The 17,249-nt window shown below is 39.1% G+C and overlaps 2 protein-coding genes across 3 annotated transcripts; one reads left to right on the top strand and one right to left on the bottom strand.

Moving 5' to 3' along the window:
- Positions 1-506: 506 nt before the first annotated feature.
- On the top strand, positions 507-6,804 carry LOC149021759 (putative phosphoribosylformylglycinamidine synthase, chloroplastic/mitochondrial). The gene is made up of 4 exons (XM_089149952.1): positions 507-995; positions 1,093-1,185; positions 2,105-2,154; positions 2,289-6,804. The coding sequence occupies exons 3-4, from the start codon at positions 2,110-2,112 to the stop codon at positions 6,486-6,488; spliced, it is 4,245 nt and encodes a 1,414-aa protein (XP_089006078.1). The 5' UTR covers positions 507-995; positions 1,093-1,185; positions 2,105-2,109; the 3' UTR covers positions 6,489-6,804.
- A 3,995-nt stretch (positions 6,805-10,799) lies between these two features.
- On the bottom strand, positions 10,800-16,531 carry LOC149021760 (signal recognition particle receptor alpha subunit family protein). Of its 2 annotated transcripts, XM_089149955.1 has the most exons (11): positions 16,460-16,531; positions 16,304-16,337; positions 15,185-16,176; positions 13,605-13,689; positions 13,401-13,496; positions 13,134-13,286; positions 12,880-12,987; positions 12,638-12,757; positions 11,835-11,960; positions 11,661-11,741; positions 10,800-11,487 (listed from the first exon to the last, which is right to left on the bottom strand). In XM_089149955.1, exons 3-11 carry the CDS (start codon positions 16,150-16,152, stop codon positions 11,362-11,364), a joined length of 1,863 nt encoding a protein of 620 aa, XP_089006081.1. In that variant the 5' UTR covers positions 16,153-16,176; positions 16,304-16,337; positions 16,460-16,531; the 3' UTR covers positions 10,800-11,361. The 2 variants fall into 2 exon arrangements, with proteins under 2 accessions (XP_089006081.1, XP_089006080.1); XM_089149954.1 differs by lacking the exon at positions 16,460-16,531 and having other exon boundaries at positions 16,304-16,450.
- Positions 16,532-17,249: the final 718 nt, after the last annotated feature.

The raw sequence follows: 17,249 nt of genomic DNA on the forward strand, positions 1-17,249 counted from the left end.
CAGCCCAATTCGAATCTACCCTAATGGTTGAGATTCTTGGTGTAAGACAAGGTATTTTGTTGGCCTTTGAGGAAGGCTTTTGTAATGTCCTGATAGAATCACATTGGCGGAGGTGATCAAATTTGTGACCAAGATGGAGCTGATTCAGTGGGACATTCATAATGTAGTATCGGACGTGGTGAATCTTGCTTCTCGACTTCAAAATATCTTTTTTTTTCATGTTAATAGGGAGTGTAATGCTATAGCAGACTTCATTGCTAGTAAGGATGTGTCCATATTGTGCCAGACTCTTTGGCCTATTTTTGATCCTAGGTTTCTTGATCTTTGTAATCTGGATGCTTTGCGTGGGTCACGCATTAATATATAGACCATTTCTACTAAAAAAAAAAAAGTCTAAATACATGTAATGAGACCATCACATAAATAGCCATTACTCTGTTCACCTATATACCATATAGTGAATATCCTCGTTTACAACCGTCACTCTACTTTTAACTCCAAATAATTTGAGAATGGGCGCTGATTGTCCGTTTCTACCTCGATCTACACATTTTTTGTATGTCTCTCCCCCTTGGAAAGGCTCCCTTGAAGGGTTGCTTTCGTAAGGAAAAATTCATTGCTTCTCAAATTGTTTGGCCTTTTCTAATTCTGATCGTTTATTCCAGAATTTGGATTTCATAGATCAATGATTTAGAGCTTTCTCCATATTTAGTAGCTTGGAAAAAATTTTAATTATGACCTAGAGCTTTGTTTCTGAACGCAAAAATGGCAATGTCGGATGGTGTAATGCAAGAGAAGATTTCTTCTACGACGTCACTATAATGTTGAGTCAAGGAAAACTACAGGATATGATTTACTTGAAACTCGCTAGTCATCGACAGATGCGTACTGGATTTTCCATTTTTGGTACAAATAGGTAATGGATTTTCAAACGCTAGGCGAGGAAGAAAGAGAGTGCAAATTTTGTTTTACGCGAACTGGAAAAGAAGATTTAGGTAAGCAAATCTGTTTTTTCGGTTTTCGATGGAAGGGAAGAACGGTTCCTTGTCAAAGTCTCAAAGATATCCAATTTTTTTCCTTCTGTTTTTAAAGGTTCGTAGTGAAGTGAAGGAATTGAAAAACCCTCTAATCGGGCGTTTATCCAAGAGTTGCTTCTGAAAAGAATAAGACACGCTCCACGTTTTCGTAAGTAATCTATCTTGAAATCTATTAAGCCATTTTCCGTGTCACTCATCTTTCATGTTTCTCTTCACGCTTTAACATCTGAATTTCAATGGTGTTCTCAACTTTGAATTTTCAATTCTCACGAGTAACTAGTTAATACTTGTTCATGCTTCTAAGTCTAATCTACGCAACGTATCTAACATGTGAATTTACTGTAAATCCCTATTTACCGTTTTTACTCTTTGAGTAGCCTCTTCTCACCTTGCATCCGCCGCTCGCCTCGCTGCTGTTGCGTGTGACCTTTGATTGAAGAAATAATATCGGCCCTCGGATGTGTGAGAAATCGATTGAAGTTTATGCTTTTCGGTTTTTAAAGTTCAAGTAATTCTCATCTCTCAGGGCAATCGATCAGTAGCCACTGTTTTTTCTCGAGTTAGAAGGAAGCGCATTGAACCATGTTTCTTTTTATTTGTAAATCAATGAATCCATTAATTTACAGAGCTGATGAAAACAGACTTTTCAGTTGTTCTGGAAAAGAAACAAGAACCCATCGGGAGAAGACAAAATTGCAGCCAGGGTGATAATTGCAGTTTTACTTAATCTAAGACTTGTTTTTATAGTCTTAGACTTGGTGGGAGTGGGGTTTTAGGATTTAGCAATTACCTTGTGTTTATTCCAGTTTCAGGGGTTCCTTTTTGGTCAATTTGCATCCTACATTCTATTATTTCTTTGTTAGATGAAGAATTCAGCCGCTGCATTAGAGAATATGTCCATATTTTTTGCATTGTTAACCTCTAGCTTCCTAAGCAATGTGGCCCAAGAAACTTTAATCATCCCCATTTCATTATAGTTACTGTGTTATTGAAACTAAGCAATGGCTATACCCAGATCATTCCTACTTGCTTAGGAAGCTTATAAATCTCAGTTGTTGTTTTGGTAGAGTTAATGAATGGCTGCTACGGGGGGATCACTGTAGCGGAATTCCTGCAGGTAAGCTTCTTTTTTCAGTTTTATATTTACACCCTACCTCCCTCTAAGTGCAGAATATTTACTTATTTGAGTGGGAAAAAAAAGGATGAAGAATTTTTTTTTAACAAATGTATGATTGTTTTTCATTTTTGCAGGGTTCACAAAGGCAATACATTTTTCCACAGAGGAGTTCGAGTAAACAGATACAGTGTTTGCTCTGGGGTTCCCGTCGGCAACAAAAGTATACAAGGAGGATATTTCATGGAAGTGATGCAACTGGGGTTCGGCTGGATGTAAAACCCAGGATTGTAGCTTCTGGAATGGTCAGCAGTTTGGTGAATGAAGAATCAAATGTGACTGGAAGCACCACTGGGGAGATCATACATTTTTATAGAACCCCCCTGCTTCAAGACAATGCAACCGCAGAACTTCTCAAGAAGGTCCAATCCAAGATTTCTAGTCGGATTATAGGTCTGAAAACTGAGCAGTGTTACAATATTGAGCTTAGCTCTGGGATTTCAAAAGAAAAGCTTGGAGTACTAAAATGGCTTCTCCAAGAGACCTATGAGCCTCAGAACTTGGCTACAGAGAGCTTTCTTGATAAGGAAACTCAGAAAAATGCCTTCACTGTGGTGGTTGAAGTTGGGCCTCGTCTGTCTTTTACAACAGCTTGGTCTGCTAATGCTGTATCAATATGTCAAGCATGTGGATTGACTGAGGTGAGCCGCATGGAAAGGTCAAGGAGATACTTGTTGTATCTTAAGGCAGAGTCTGTTTTGCTGCAGGAACAGGACATTAATGAGTTTGCTGGAATGGTTCATGATCGAATGACAGAGTGTATTTATCCCCAGAAGCTAATGTCATTTAAGACTAGTGTAGTTCCTGAGGAAATTTGGTACATTCCAGTCATGGAGAGAGGACGAGAAGCACTGGTAGAGATCAATGAAAAAATGGGTTTGGCATTCGATGAACAGGATTTGCAGTATTACACAAGACTCTTCAGGGATGACATCAAGAGGAACCCAACAAATGTGGAACTCTTTGATATTGCACAGTCTAACAGTGAACACAGCAGGCACTGGTTTTTCAATGGGAAAATTGTTATAGATGGCCAGCTTATGAGTAGGACTCTTATGCAAATTGTGAAGAGCACCCTGCAGGCAAATCCAAATAACTCTGTTATTGGCTTCAAGGACAACTCAAGTGCAATCAGGGGATTCTTCGTGAAGCATTTGCGGCCAGCACATCCTGGTTCAACATCTTTGTTGAGCATTGCTAGTTGTGACCTTGATATCTTATTTACTGCAGAGACACACAACTTCCCTTGTGCAGTGGCTCCTTATCCTGGTGCAGAGACAGGTGCTGGTGGTCGAATTAGGGATACCCATGCTACTGGGAGGGGGTCTTTTGTTGTGGCCTCCACAGCTGGTTATTGTGTTGGCAACCTTCATATTGAAGGGTCCTTTGCACCATGGGAAGATCCATCTTTTACTTACCCTTCAAATTTGGCTTCCCCTCTGCAGATTCTTATTGATGCAAGCAATGGTGCATCTGACTATGGGAATAAGTTTGGTGAACCATTGATACAGGGATACACCAGAACTTTTGGAATGAGACTTCCAAGTGGGGAAAGGAGAGAATGGTTAAAACCCATCATGTTTAGTGCAGGTATTGGGCAGATTGATGATATTCATATATCCAAAGGTGAGCCAGAAGTTGGTATGCTAGTTGTGAAGATTGGAGGACCAGCATATAGGATAGGAATGGGTGGTGGTGCAGCATCAAGCATGGTCAGTGGCCAGAACGATGCAGAGCTTGATTTTAATGCAGTACAGCGGGGGGATGCAGAGATGGCACAGAAGTTGTACCGTGTTGTTCGTGCTTGTGTTGAGATGGGGGAGAAGAACCCAATTATCAGCATCCATGATCAGGGTGCTGGTGGAAATTGTAATGTTGTCAAAGAAATAATCCATCCAAAAGGTGCTGAGATTGATATACGGGCAATTGTAGTTGGTGACCAAACAATGTCAGTTCTAGAGATATGGGGTGCCGAGTACCAAGAACAGGACGCAATTCTTGTGAAGCCTGAGAGCCGTGATCTTCTGCAATCAATTTGTGATAGAGAAAGGGTGTCGATGGCTGTTATTGGAATTGTCAGTGGTGAGGGTCGAATTGTTCTTATAGATAGCTTAGCAAGGGAACACAGTCTTTCAAGTGGAATTCCTGAGCCTCCTCCTGCTGTGGATCTTGAGCTTGATAAAGTGCTTGGTGACATGCCTAAGAAATGCTTTGAGTTTAACAGGGTAGTCCAAACTTGTGAACCACTTGATATTGCCCCTGGAGTCACATTAATGGATTCTCTAAAAAGAGTTCTCAGGCTTCCATCTGTTTGCTCAAAGCGCTTTTTGACAACTAAAGTAGATAGGTGTGTGACAGGTCTTGTAGCACAGCAACAGACTGTTGGGCCATTGCAAATTACGCTTTCTGATGTTGCAGTCATTGCTCAAACATACAACGACCTGTCTGGGGGTGCTTGTGCAATTGGGGAGCAGCCCATCAAGGGTTTGCTAGATCCAAAAGCAATGGCAAGGCTTGCTGTGGGAGAAGCACTTACAAATCTCATATGGGCGAAAGTTACTTCTCTTTCTGATGTGAAGGCAAGTGGAAACTGGATGTATGCTGCTAAGCTTGATGGAGAAGGAGCTGCAATGTATGATGCTGCTATTGCACTTTCAGAAGCAATGATTGAGTTGGGCATTGCAATTGATGGGGGTAAGGATAGTCTTTCCATGGCAGCCCATGCATCTGGTGAGGTTGTCAAGGCTCCTGGAAATCTTGTTATCAGTGTCTATGCCACTTGCCCAGATGTAACATTGACAGTGACTCCAGACCTGAAGCTTGGAAATGAAGGTGTCCTGCTTCACATTGATTTGGCCAAAGGAAAACGGCGCTTGGGTGGATCTGCTCTTGCTCAGGTTTTTGATCAAGTTGGAGATGAATGCCCTGATCTTGATGATGTCGCTTACCTCAAAACAGTTTTTGAGTTTGTTCAGGAACTGCTTATTGATGGACTGATCTCAGCTGGCCATGATATCAGTGATGGTGGGCTGATTGTTTGTGTCCTTGAAATGGCATTTGCTGGGAACTGTGGTGTTGTCTTAGACTTGAATTCACATGAGAAGAGCCTTATTGAAATGCTCTTTGCGGAGGAGCTAGGTCTCATCCTTGAGATTAGCAAGCAGAACTTGAATATAGTGATGGAGAAGCTTCAGATGGTCGATATTTCCTTTGATGTTATTGGGCATGTAACTGATTCGCCCACTATAGATCTAAGGGTTGACGGGGCAATCCAGCTGAAAGAAGAAATGCCCCACCTTCGAGACATGTGGGAGGAAACCAGTTTTCACCTAGAAAGGTTTCAAAGATTGGCTTCTTGTGTTGAATCAGAAAAGGAGAGCCTGAAGAGCAGGAAAAAGCCTTCATGGAAGTTATCCTTTACCCCTACATTTACTGATAGGAAATGGATTGAAGCAAGTACAAAACCAAAAGTAGCTGTGATAAGAGAGGAGGGTAGCAATGGGGACAGAGAAATGTCTGCTGCATTTTATGCTGCTGGTTTTGAACCTTGGGATGTCACAATGTCAGACCTCCTCAGTGGGGCAGTCTCTCTACACCAGTTTCGCGGGATTGCGTTTGTCGGAGGTTTCAGTTATGCTGATGTTCTGGACTCTGCAAAAGGTTGGTCAGCCAGCATAAGGTTCAATCAACCTCTGTTAACACAATTCCAGGAGTTCTATAACAGGCCTGACACATTCAGTCTTGGAGTTTGCAATGGGTGTCAGCTTATGGCTTTGCTGGGGTGGGTCCCAGGATCTCAAGTTGGAGGGACCCTTGGTACAGGTGGGGACCCGTCTCAGCCAAGGTTCATCCACAATGAGTCTGGAAGATTTGAATGCCGCTTCACTAGTGTGGCTATAGGTAACTCACCTGCAATAATGTTCAGAGGAATGGAAGGTAGTACATTGGGTGTATGGACTGCTCATGGTGAGGGGAGAGCATATTTCCCTGACAAAGAAATCTTGGATCATGTCCTTAATCTTGACTTGGCTCCACTGAGATACTGTGATGATGATGGGAGGGTTACAGAGTGTTATCCTTTTAACCCAAATGGGTCCCCATTGGGAGTAGCTGCAATCTGTTCACCAGATGGGAGACACCTCGCTTTGATGCCTCATCCTGAGCGATGCTTCTTGATGTGGCAGTTCCCGTGGTATCCAAAGGAATGGGATGTTGACAAGAAAGGCCCCAGTCCGTGGATGCGGATGTTTCAAAATGCTAGGGAGTGGTGTTCTTGAGGGATGTCAACCAAAGGTTAACTTGGTGGAGAATTAAATGTCTACAAAGCTTTCAAAAAACAGAAGGCAGATCTCTTTTTCCTAGAACTGTTTCCAATTTAATGCTTGTGTCTTAAGCTCATCTGAAAAGGTTTTAGAAAGTGTAGAAGAATCTAGATTAGCTTTATCAATAAATCCTTCTTTTTTAGCATTTCTTGTGTTTCCTAAAATTATAGCATGCTTTTTCATTAGTAGCACAAGTCAAATCCGAGTAAAACCCATTTGATAACCCACCCAATGTTTGTGTTTCAAAGAAGCACCAAAAATAGTTTACATGTTTTCGTTCCCAAAAAGAGATTCTTAAAAGTGTTTTGCTTCTAGAAATATTTTCAGGGTTCAAAGCTGCAAACTTGTGAAAGTTCTGCATTTTGTGTTTAGATGGAAAATAACTATGATAACCCTGTTACAACTTGTTTCACTTGAATCCATGTGCCTTGAGTCTTTGTTTCAAGAAACAAACTTGACATAAAAATTGGCATAAATTTCAATTTGTATTTCCAAGATACCTAGAAACAGAACATGTGAACAATTTTTGAGTGGGTTATGAGACCTGCATTTTCCTATTTTTAGGTGTTTGATGTTTGGTAATCTGAGTAGAGTGAACCCTTTGGTTATATGATGATTCATGTAGTTAATACCATGAGCAGATCGAATCTGATTGACGCTCATAGAATCTTCGAATAGATTAGGTGGATCTAGTATGCATATCACGACCACTATTCCTCGAAGTTATGTTCAAAAGAAACATTGTTATTTCATACAACTGCAATGAGCAGAGCAACTGAGATAGGTTGATGTTCAATTCCAGGATGATTTGTATGATATGGATAGTTTGACTTGAATGCTAGCACAGTAAATCAGTTCAGGCTGCAAACCTGTAACTAGGCTGGTTTGTTGGTGACATACTAGCAGCACTTTCGTCCTACATCCAGAGTACAACATGGTCATATAATCCAATTGATTGTCTTTCACATGCAAGGTGGGAATATCTGTATACTTAATTTCCAGGATCAAGGTCTCAGCAAGTTGCGAGTTCATTGCAATTGAGGATGCTGCCTGGTATCGTTTTACCTAAAGAAGCAGCATCCCATGTGGCAGGGCATTCACAGGGTAAATATATGCATCCCCTATTCTTGATAGAAAAATATATGCCGTCTTTGTGGGGAGGCTATTTCCATGAACTTTCAAGCATAACTAGTAGTTGCAGTATCTTTCTGCCTCTAGAGTACAAATTTACAGGAATAATTCACCATGTACTCGAATGGTCTTTTAGGTATTTTAGGTATATTAGTTCATTTTTGAGAGTGCTGAACAAGTTCACTGAGTTGTTTTTGTAGGCCACAGCGGATTTAACTCCTCTTAATACAAGAAAGGTGGTTGTTAACTTTGTTTATTTCAAAATTTTGGCTTTGGGAGTTATTTCCAGTTGTTGACATCAATTAATTTGTCAGAAAAATTTGATGTATGGTGGTGATGGTTTAAGAAAATGGAAAGCAATTTCTTCCATGTTATTGATGTGACTTTGTATTTGATATTAATTGTTGATAATTATGAGTTATAATTCAATCAGGTTCAATTTGGTAAAGTGGTTTTTTTTTTTTTGGGGATGGGTGGGTTGGTTCTAGTCTTCCTAGTGTTTATCTATTTCTGGTGGATATGAAATGCTGTATCTATCATATATTTTCATATTAGGAGTAGTATTATGAAGTTTCATCTAATGCTTATATTTGAAGTCCATTCTGTTTATTCTACTTTATAACTCAATTCTTGGCACACTAGAAAGATTTTAGTTCTCTTTCTAACAATACTGTGCTCTTTCATTTTTTTAAAACAAATTTCTCTATTAAGATATCTAATCAGTTTTGTAGCACTGATGAGAATGCGTATGATTTTATTTTATTTTATTTTTATTTCTTGAATCCAACAGGTATGTCCTTTCATTTCTCTTGTGATACTGCATTAAAATGAATGGATATTGATCGGTCGTAGGTTTAATTGAGGAAATAGGATATTAAGGCATTGTGATGAAATGAGATTCTGTAGTTTTGGTTTTTTATTTTCTCCCTTTTCTTCCTCTTGTTTCCCTTCTACATTTAGGACGTCTGCTTATGTATTAGGTTTTCATAGATAATGTCAAATATGTATCCAGGCAGAATTATTTGAAGTGTAGCATTCTATATTTGAAGGATTTGATTGGAATTTGAAAAAAAAGTTTGGCAATTGATATTCTCATTGGAAGAGGTTGGAAGACCATTAATTAGTGTATGTCATGTCCTGAATTTGAGGACAACGTCAATCATTGTGCAAGATACAAGTTTGCAGCTGCATGTGGTAAGTTACCTGGTGTTTTGGATTAGATGGAGAGCCTTCCATAGCTTGATATGTGGACTTTGCTCTGTGCTGATTCCTTTGGAGAAAGCAATCATCCTTTAATTTTGGGGACATGAAAAACTGACGAGTAGGGAGTTGATATCTTTTTGGCTTTCCGTTGTCCCAGAGCTTGGGGGATAAAAGCACCTATTGAGTAGCTTAAGATTGGGATGAAGTTTTGTGTGGGAAGGGGTGACTTGAATGGTTACTGAACTATTTCTTTTCTGAATATGATATTATATTTTCTTACATTGCCCAAATAAAGAGTTCTATTTCTGTTCGACTTATTAATTATGAATTTTATGTTATTCAGATACCTGTTACGGCACCTGAAAGAGAGCTCATGGTGAATTTGAAATCACATACTTGGATGAGGAGTTGCTGTAAGTCTAGATAATTATGTGCATTCTATGTGATCTTGTGTGTCTTACCATTTCTTGTTTTTGCAAATCATTAGCTGACAAATGTAATCTAAATGTCGTGCCATCTTTTCTTGAACATAAAGAGAGAAGGGGTTGGAGAGTTTTTCTCTCTTTTTTATTTTTTTTATTATTTTTTTTTTTTGGGGGGGGGGGGGGGGAGGGGGTATGGCTTGGGGAGGATTTGAGGAACTATACTTGAGACATTGTGACCATCATAGTGTTTAAGACTAAATATCATGATTCACGGATCAGAGTGGTGGTTGATTTTATCCTCCTGATGCCCCAAGTTTTCCTTCCAAACTTGGCTAAACTCAGGTGGATTGTCTGGTTCCAATCTAGCCGTGGATCCTGAATTTCAAAACTTCAGTTTGGGGTTAAATTTTTGAAAAGGGTAGGTGGGCGTGGTGAACACTGGCAAATAATGTCTTTAACATGAGAATTAAGTTGCAAACATACTAAGCATTTGTCTACAGAACTTTCTCACCTGTCATTGCTTTATTTCACAAAGAGATGACATGTAAGAGTGGAATGCCATTGTAGCATGGCCAGGAAAGTGAATTGGATTATTTAAAATTTATCTGAAGTGGCAGGCAACAATTTTTACTTGCAGATTTTGTTTTGTACACTTGGTATATTCATGAAAATAATCTTTGAAAATGATTAAACTTTTAGTGGCTCTTTAAGAAGAGAAAGGTCCAGAAATTCTAGAGTAACTTAGAGTTTGCTTTCTATGTCTCTTTTTGTGTTGATATTCATTGTTGTGGCCCTCATGTAACAACTCAAGCTTTTGGGATAAGCAGTCATAACTCATGACTTAGTATCAGAACCAGGAAGTTGTGTTCGATTCCCTGGTTAGCGTAAGATGTGTTGTGTTATTTTGTGCCCCCATGATGCCGCACGCATGGTGGCTTAGAGTGTGTGTGGGCCTGAACATGCCGGGCGTGGTGTTATATGTTGATATACTTCGTTGTTGGCTCTTGAGGCGTTAACAGCTCGAACTATTCGAATAAACGTCGTAACACTTAGGTTTCTTCCGGGATAGATGAGAGTATTATTTTCTACATGGAGACATCGGTTATTGTACGACAGATGAGGGTAACGGGCGGCAAAATATTGATGCTGAATTTTCTCTTCCTACAGAGGATTGATTCGTTCCTTTTCAAGATGGCTGGCTTACAATCTGGCTGTGTTATGTTTTGTATAGATATACTCACCATTTGTGAAGAGACCAATTAAATATTCTGCCTTGTGGAAGTTCGGTATGTAATGAATCTTCATTCTATAAAGATGTATTGGCAAGCATTTGTTTTATATTCTGCTTATACAAGATAACGATGGAGTGCTAATGTTGTTCAGGCATACTTGTTAAAGCATATGAGTAGATTTTCTGGGCCAAGCAATACCCGACAGCACTGGCCCCAGCTTCAGCTCCTCTCTCTCTCTCTCTCTCTCTCTTCTCTCTCTCATCCGTTCGCTGCTGGAACTGGGGAAAAGGAATAGAGAAGCAGGAGCTACTAAGCATGGCACTGACTGAAAAAGCTAGCCTAGGATTGAAATGTCTTCGGAGAAACTAAATTAAAATTGCGAGCACAGAAACCGGACTTGGGCTGAATTCTTCAGTTTCAGTACTTCTCCACCTAATTTATGGCAGAGAAGGTATTTACAGCCTTCATTTGTGCAATGAGGGGTATTCACAAATATTTGAATTCAATCAAATGATCGAATCATACGCTCATCCTGATTTTTCCATGTCTTCAACGTGCGGTCCCATTTAGTATCAGAATTTAGTATTCATATTATCATATACTATAACCTGTATACACCATTTTTTCATGGATCGTGTTTTATAATATGCAACAAACTTAGATGTCTCTTAGAAAAACCAGCAGTTTATTAAGGCAGCATAAATTAGACACTTTACTCTCAAACAAAGACAAACAGCCATTTCACCTTAACTGTCAAACAGATGAGGTCATGGGGGATTCAAAAAGTAGCAGCAGCACAACGGATTTTGAATGGAATGTAGAGGAGAAAGAAGTAAATCACTTAAGAAGGGTCTTGACAATGGATTTGACGTTGAGCTTCTTGAGATCTGTGTAGGACTGTCCACAACCAACGAACATCACTGGTGCTCCCGAAATATAAACCATAGAAAGTGCGGCACCAACCTGTTGTAATTGGTTTCAGAATTTATTATATAAGAACGAATTAGGAAGCACAATTTTAACCATGCAGATAATGTGAAATTCCCAGGACAAAAAAAAATCTGAGGGCAAACCCAAAGCCACTGTATTTGGCAATATCAAAGTAATGATTGGATCCAGAAGGAAAGATCTCATACCTTATCGTCAATGGTGTCAAACTTTGTGAGCAGGATTCCATCAATCAACCTGGCACTTGAAGTAGAGAGGTCTGCTAGTTTCTGTACAAGGGAAAGTAAAGTTGTTTAAGCAGCAAGTTAACTTACCAACAGAAGAAGAGTGTTACAATTCAATAAAATATCAAATCGGCTAACCTGATCGAACTTAGATAGTTGATCGACAGCATCATTCCCAACCAGCGCTTCTCCAACAAATAGGACTAAATCTGGTTTGTTAAGGTTGATGAGCTTTGAAAGTGCCCTCATCAGTGGTTCATTGTCCTAAAAAAGTAATATAACTGAATAAAAATTTTGATATACAAAACAGTTTTCATGTCATAAAACAGGACAGAAATGTCCAATTTTGACATTGCCAGACAGGTGGGACTCAACGGACGAATTTTACAAAGCCTAATCATCAAAAACTGAAATAAGCCCTATCCCATAATATACAGGGTGGGGGGAAAACATAATACAGGACATGTTAAGAATGGTAAGGAAGCTGGTTGAACCTAAGTATGAATTGAAATTTGAGCTGGATGATCACAAGTTATGACCAACCCCCATCCAGATATTCAAAGCCAGAAAACAGCAAATAATGCAATTCTCTCTTCCAGTGATTCTTCCCCTGCTATGCCTTCAGGCTCCATTTGTTATTTGTAAAACAACTTCAATTTAACTTTTTACATGACAGGGGATTTATATCCATGGATGGCATCACCCCGATCACATGGCAAGGTTCTCTCCTTCACTCAAGGATTGCAAGAAGGAAGAAAGAAGAGAAGAAGAGGGGGAAAACAAATAATACTATAAATAAGCTTCATAACAAAAATTGGTTCCCTGAATCTTCCCCTCTAACAGATGGAACCTTCCTGTTCCATCTGTGTGTACAACATCTATTATCACCAACGAGAAGTCTGATCGGCTATAGCTCTACAATCTAAAAGTTTATAGTTTACCTGCATCCTCCCTGCTGTGTCTACAAGAACAACATCTGAACCATTGCGCGCAGCCTCCTGGATGGCTTCCTTGGCAACAATTGCCGGATCTTTCTCATAACCCTTCTCAAATATAGGAATCTGGAGAGAGAACATTTTTCAAAGTCAGATTGCCTCAAAGTGTCAATTTCCCATTGCAACACAAGCCATTCTAGGTACATGAGACAACAAGTAACAAATTTGAACTGTGATCCCTATTACACCTGAAGCCTACGGGCGTGAGTTCGAAGCTGCTCAACCGCTCCTGAACGGAATGTATCACAAGCAGCCATCATGACACTGACCTTGTGCTGTAAAAGCCAGTATGCAACCTGCAGCATTGCAATTGAGAAATACATTACTTTTTTAACAATGAACAGGGCTACATCTAACAACAAGTTTGTTAGTCATCGTCTCTAATTTGATATCCCAAAATTATATTCAAGTAAAAGAAATGAAATGGTGTAGATTAACTAACCTTGGCAAGATTGGTGGATTTTCCTACTCCATTAACACCAACAAAGACAACCACATAAGGTTTCCCTTGCTCCTTGGCAACATGTACATCCCTCAGTATATCAATGGAGCGTCTAGGAGTCAAAATACGAACAAGAGCCTCCTCCATTGCTGTCTGCAATTGTTATTAAGTACTAAGAAATAAAGCTTCCAAAAATGAAAATTCAAAACATAGCCTAAAAGAGAATATACAAACAATTATCTAGACCAAAGAACTAAGCTTACAAACCTGAACTGTCGAAGATATCCTTGTAAAGGATGCTTGCTTTTTACCTTCAAGACTAGCTGCTACTGATTCACATAGTTTCTCAGCAATTTCCTCAGCCTGAGAAGATGCCATAACAGGAAGACAATCAGCTCATGTATCGAGAATTTATCCAAAAAAAGAACATGTCTGGAAAAGTTAATTCTTATAATGCACAAATCAACATACCACATTCTTGGTCATCAGCCTGTCCTTAAGAGCTTTGAGAGCTGGTTCTAAGTCTGACTTCTCTAGATTTGACTTCCCAGCAATGCTGAAGGAAAAAGAAAATAGGATGAAGTTTTGCATAAGAAAAAAACAAGTTCCATTGATATATAATTGCATTGTACTCTATTTGCAAAATTTCATTTAACAATGGAAAAAGAAATAAACATACAAATAGACAATCCACAACCATTTTAAACAGGCTTATTGAGTTCCTGATCAATGATATGAATACATAACGCAATCTGAACCCTCAAATTTTGGGATTGCATATCTTTCTACTCATCAGTCTTGTTCTGAACATGACACTTCCACTGCATTTCCTGGAATAATCAAATAATAGACGCAGAAAGAGGGATGAAAGAAGCCCACTTGTGCCTTTGTCATAGGCTGTCTAGTTTTTCAGGTTGATTAGTTACACAAATATTTAGGATCAGAATATTAACCTAATCTTTTGAGGTTCCTAGAATAAACTTTTCAATTAATGCATTTGTTTGCATTGGAAGCTGGGCATGGAGTTTCATTTATGGAAGCAGCAAATTTTAGAATATTTTCGAGACACATTTCATATCTAGGAACCTCTGCACTTGTGATGGAGACATTTCAGGCACAATGCACTGGTTATAAAATGTAAACAAGGATCCCACTTTCTGAAACCCCAAATTATGCAACAGGAATGTGACTCATTTTACATGTCTTCCTACACTTGCAAGGTTACTCTTTTGTTGTATGAATTATCTATCTGTTTACGGGAATTCAAGGGATATGATCAAGAATTATACTTGAAAATAATCATGTCACAAAGAGAGAAAAGCAGAAACCAACTTGGAGTTATTTATTCAGTCAAACTGTCATTATTTTGATGGCACTAAACCAATAAGCCCCCAACCCACCCCCCACCCCAACCAAAAAAAAGAAAACACAGGCACACACAAAAAGAAAAACCCAAAGATCTAAATTTCATCCTTTAAGCCAAGGAAGTCATTCTGTCAGTAAAACATGGCCAACTTGGGAATCATCATCCCACACCAATGCTACAGGAGTTCTCCTTCCCTTAGGTACCCACATGTACTTGCAGAATAAAAAAAGTAAACATATTCATAATATAGTAGTAGAGCTAAATCTTATCTACAAAGGGTTCATTTTTTTTCAAACTCAAGGTCCAGAATATTATAATTGTAAGCCAAGGAAATGGAGGTCACACAGCAAATAAGTTTTCTCCTTAACATGCTAAAACTAGAAAGATTAAAAAAACTGCAGGAAAAGAGCATTCTAATGATAAAAACCCAAGTAAAGGAAAAGAGAGAATTCAAACATCATGCTAGGCCACAAGGAATTTCAGTCTAGCATTATACTCTTCACAGGGTATGGATCCAGACATGAATACATGATTAGGACTAATTTACAAGTAACTCTACTAGCTAGCTAAAACTTAAAATCAGACCAACAACAAATAACATTTACAATGCAGTCAACAAATTCAAAAATTTCCACCAATCAAACTGTTTAGGGAACTAAGGCATAAAAATTTGTTTGAGGGTTACCTTTGGAACATTGAGGAAAACCATCCCTTCTTCTTCGCATTACCCGTGTTGTCCTTCTCTATCTCTTCATCTTCTTCCGATTCACTTTCACTGCTAATAATTTCTTCTTTGTCCATCATACTTTCACCCTGATCTTCCAAAACCGCTATCTTTTCGTCCCCTCTCTCATCTACAGGATCAGTAAAATCCAACTTTGACTCTTGGGGTGATTCGTCCCAAACTCTATTTTTCTTTGTAACCTTCTTCTTTGGCTCCTCCGCCTTAGAAGCCTTGCTAACAGTATCTGGTTTCTTTCCAACTTTAGACCTCAATTTCTGAAGTTTATTTACATCGAAAGCCCCATTTTCGGAACTTCCATTCTCTTTGTTTTTTACAGCACCAGTCGCGTGAGATTCGTCAATCCCAATACCATTGGAATATCCATTCTCCGACTTGCGACCTTTTGTATAATCGCCATCCCCGCCATCCTTTCCTGACGCACCTTTCTTTTGTCTAGCGCCACCTTCCGATCCAGCCTTCTGAGCGGCAGACTGCCCCTGTTTCCGACTCAAATTGCTCACAGGCTTAGCAGCCTGCTTCGATTTCTTAATTTCTTCTGCCCTGGCTTCAGCCTCCTTTCGAAGTTGCCGAAATATATCATCAAAATCACTATAGACTGTTCGTTTTGGATCATATATCTGTGAAAATTCGCGCTTCACCATAGACAAAAGATCATCGACGTACAGAAGATTAAGAATCCGCTGGTAAACAGCAACAAAGATCAGACCAAGCTCGTTGTGGAAATTCCATTTAAGCGTGTATGCCACCCCGGGAGCATCATAATTGAAAGAAGCATCGCCAGATCGTTCCTCCAAGAGGCAGGATCTGATCAGAGTATCGATTGGAGATCCCTTGAGAGCATTGCCGAGTTCCTTACAGGTCCAGAGGATTAGACCTCCTCTTGTGAATATCAATAACTGCTCTAACATTCTGATCCTAATTAACCTAAAACCCTGCGAATGAAATCCAAAAAAGAAACTCAACTTGATGAGAACCGAAATCAAACCTTGAAGGCAAATCAATACGGTAATCAGACATAAATTTCAGATACAAAGAATCTACAGCAATTGTGAACATTACCTAATTTCTTTTGGCTTCTACCCTCTGAGAAACCCTAGAAACGAAAGAGAAGAATAAAATGGAAAGCTAATTAGAGATCTAGGCGAAGACGAAAGCTCAAAAAATGAAACAGCTTATGATTCTTGTCAACCGAGCGTATATATAGGAGTCGCCCACCTGGATTGAATTTGTTGAAATGGTGGTCAGACGGGAACACGCACGCCACAGCTCCGACACGACCGTCTCGCCTCTTAAAATGTGGAAAAGCGCGTGAAGCATAAGTATTGTGGGTCGCGCACCGGAACACTCAACGCACCACGTGTTGCGGGACATGGAGAAAAGTTACTTTCATTTTTTGCAAAGTAAATTAAAATTAGGGAAATTTTCACCTAAATTTCCCTTCGCATAATACGAATTTTCGGCTAAAGTTAAAGTTTTGAAGGCGTATTTTATCTATCCCTCCCTCAAAGTTATGAAGGTATATATTTGTGTCCAGCTAATTTGTAACCAATAAATATACTGAAAGTATTATTTTCGTCTAAAATTGAACATAAAGGGTGTTTTCGATTGGGTAAAATTAGACTTCATGAGGAACGTAGATGGACCCATGGAAAATAAATCTTTATCTAGTGATTTTGTAGATCAATCCATGATGTTTAACATATATTAAATTCATACCAATCTAACTATATTCTATCATGCAATTTAATAAAAATGAAGTTTGGAGAAGTGTGATTACCTCTAAGATGAGAATATCCAAGATTTGAGCCAAATGCCGTTTGACCGACGCATTGCACACGTATGCTATCAAACTATCACACAAAAACTACTCCCAAATGTCAATAATCAATGTAAAATAGTAAGAATAATATACTGAAATAGAGAGAGAAGCTTTGGGAAAAATTTTAACCGGATAAAGCAAAATGTTGCCTAAATGAAAGCTTTATTTTGCCCCTGATTGGACAAT

The sequence above is a fragment of the Hakea prostrata genome, chromosome 3 (assembly GCF_041222555.1).
Source record: "Hakea prostrata isolate BN-2017 chromosome 3, UWA_Hpros_2, whole genome shotgun sequence".
NCBI classification, from domain to species: Eukaryota; Viridiplantae; Streptophyta; class Magnoliopsida; order Proteales; family Proteaceae; genus Hakea; species Hakea prostrata.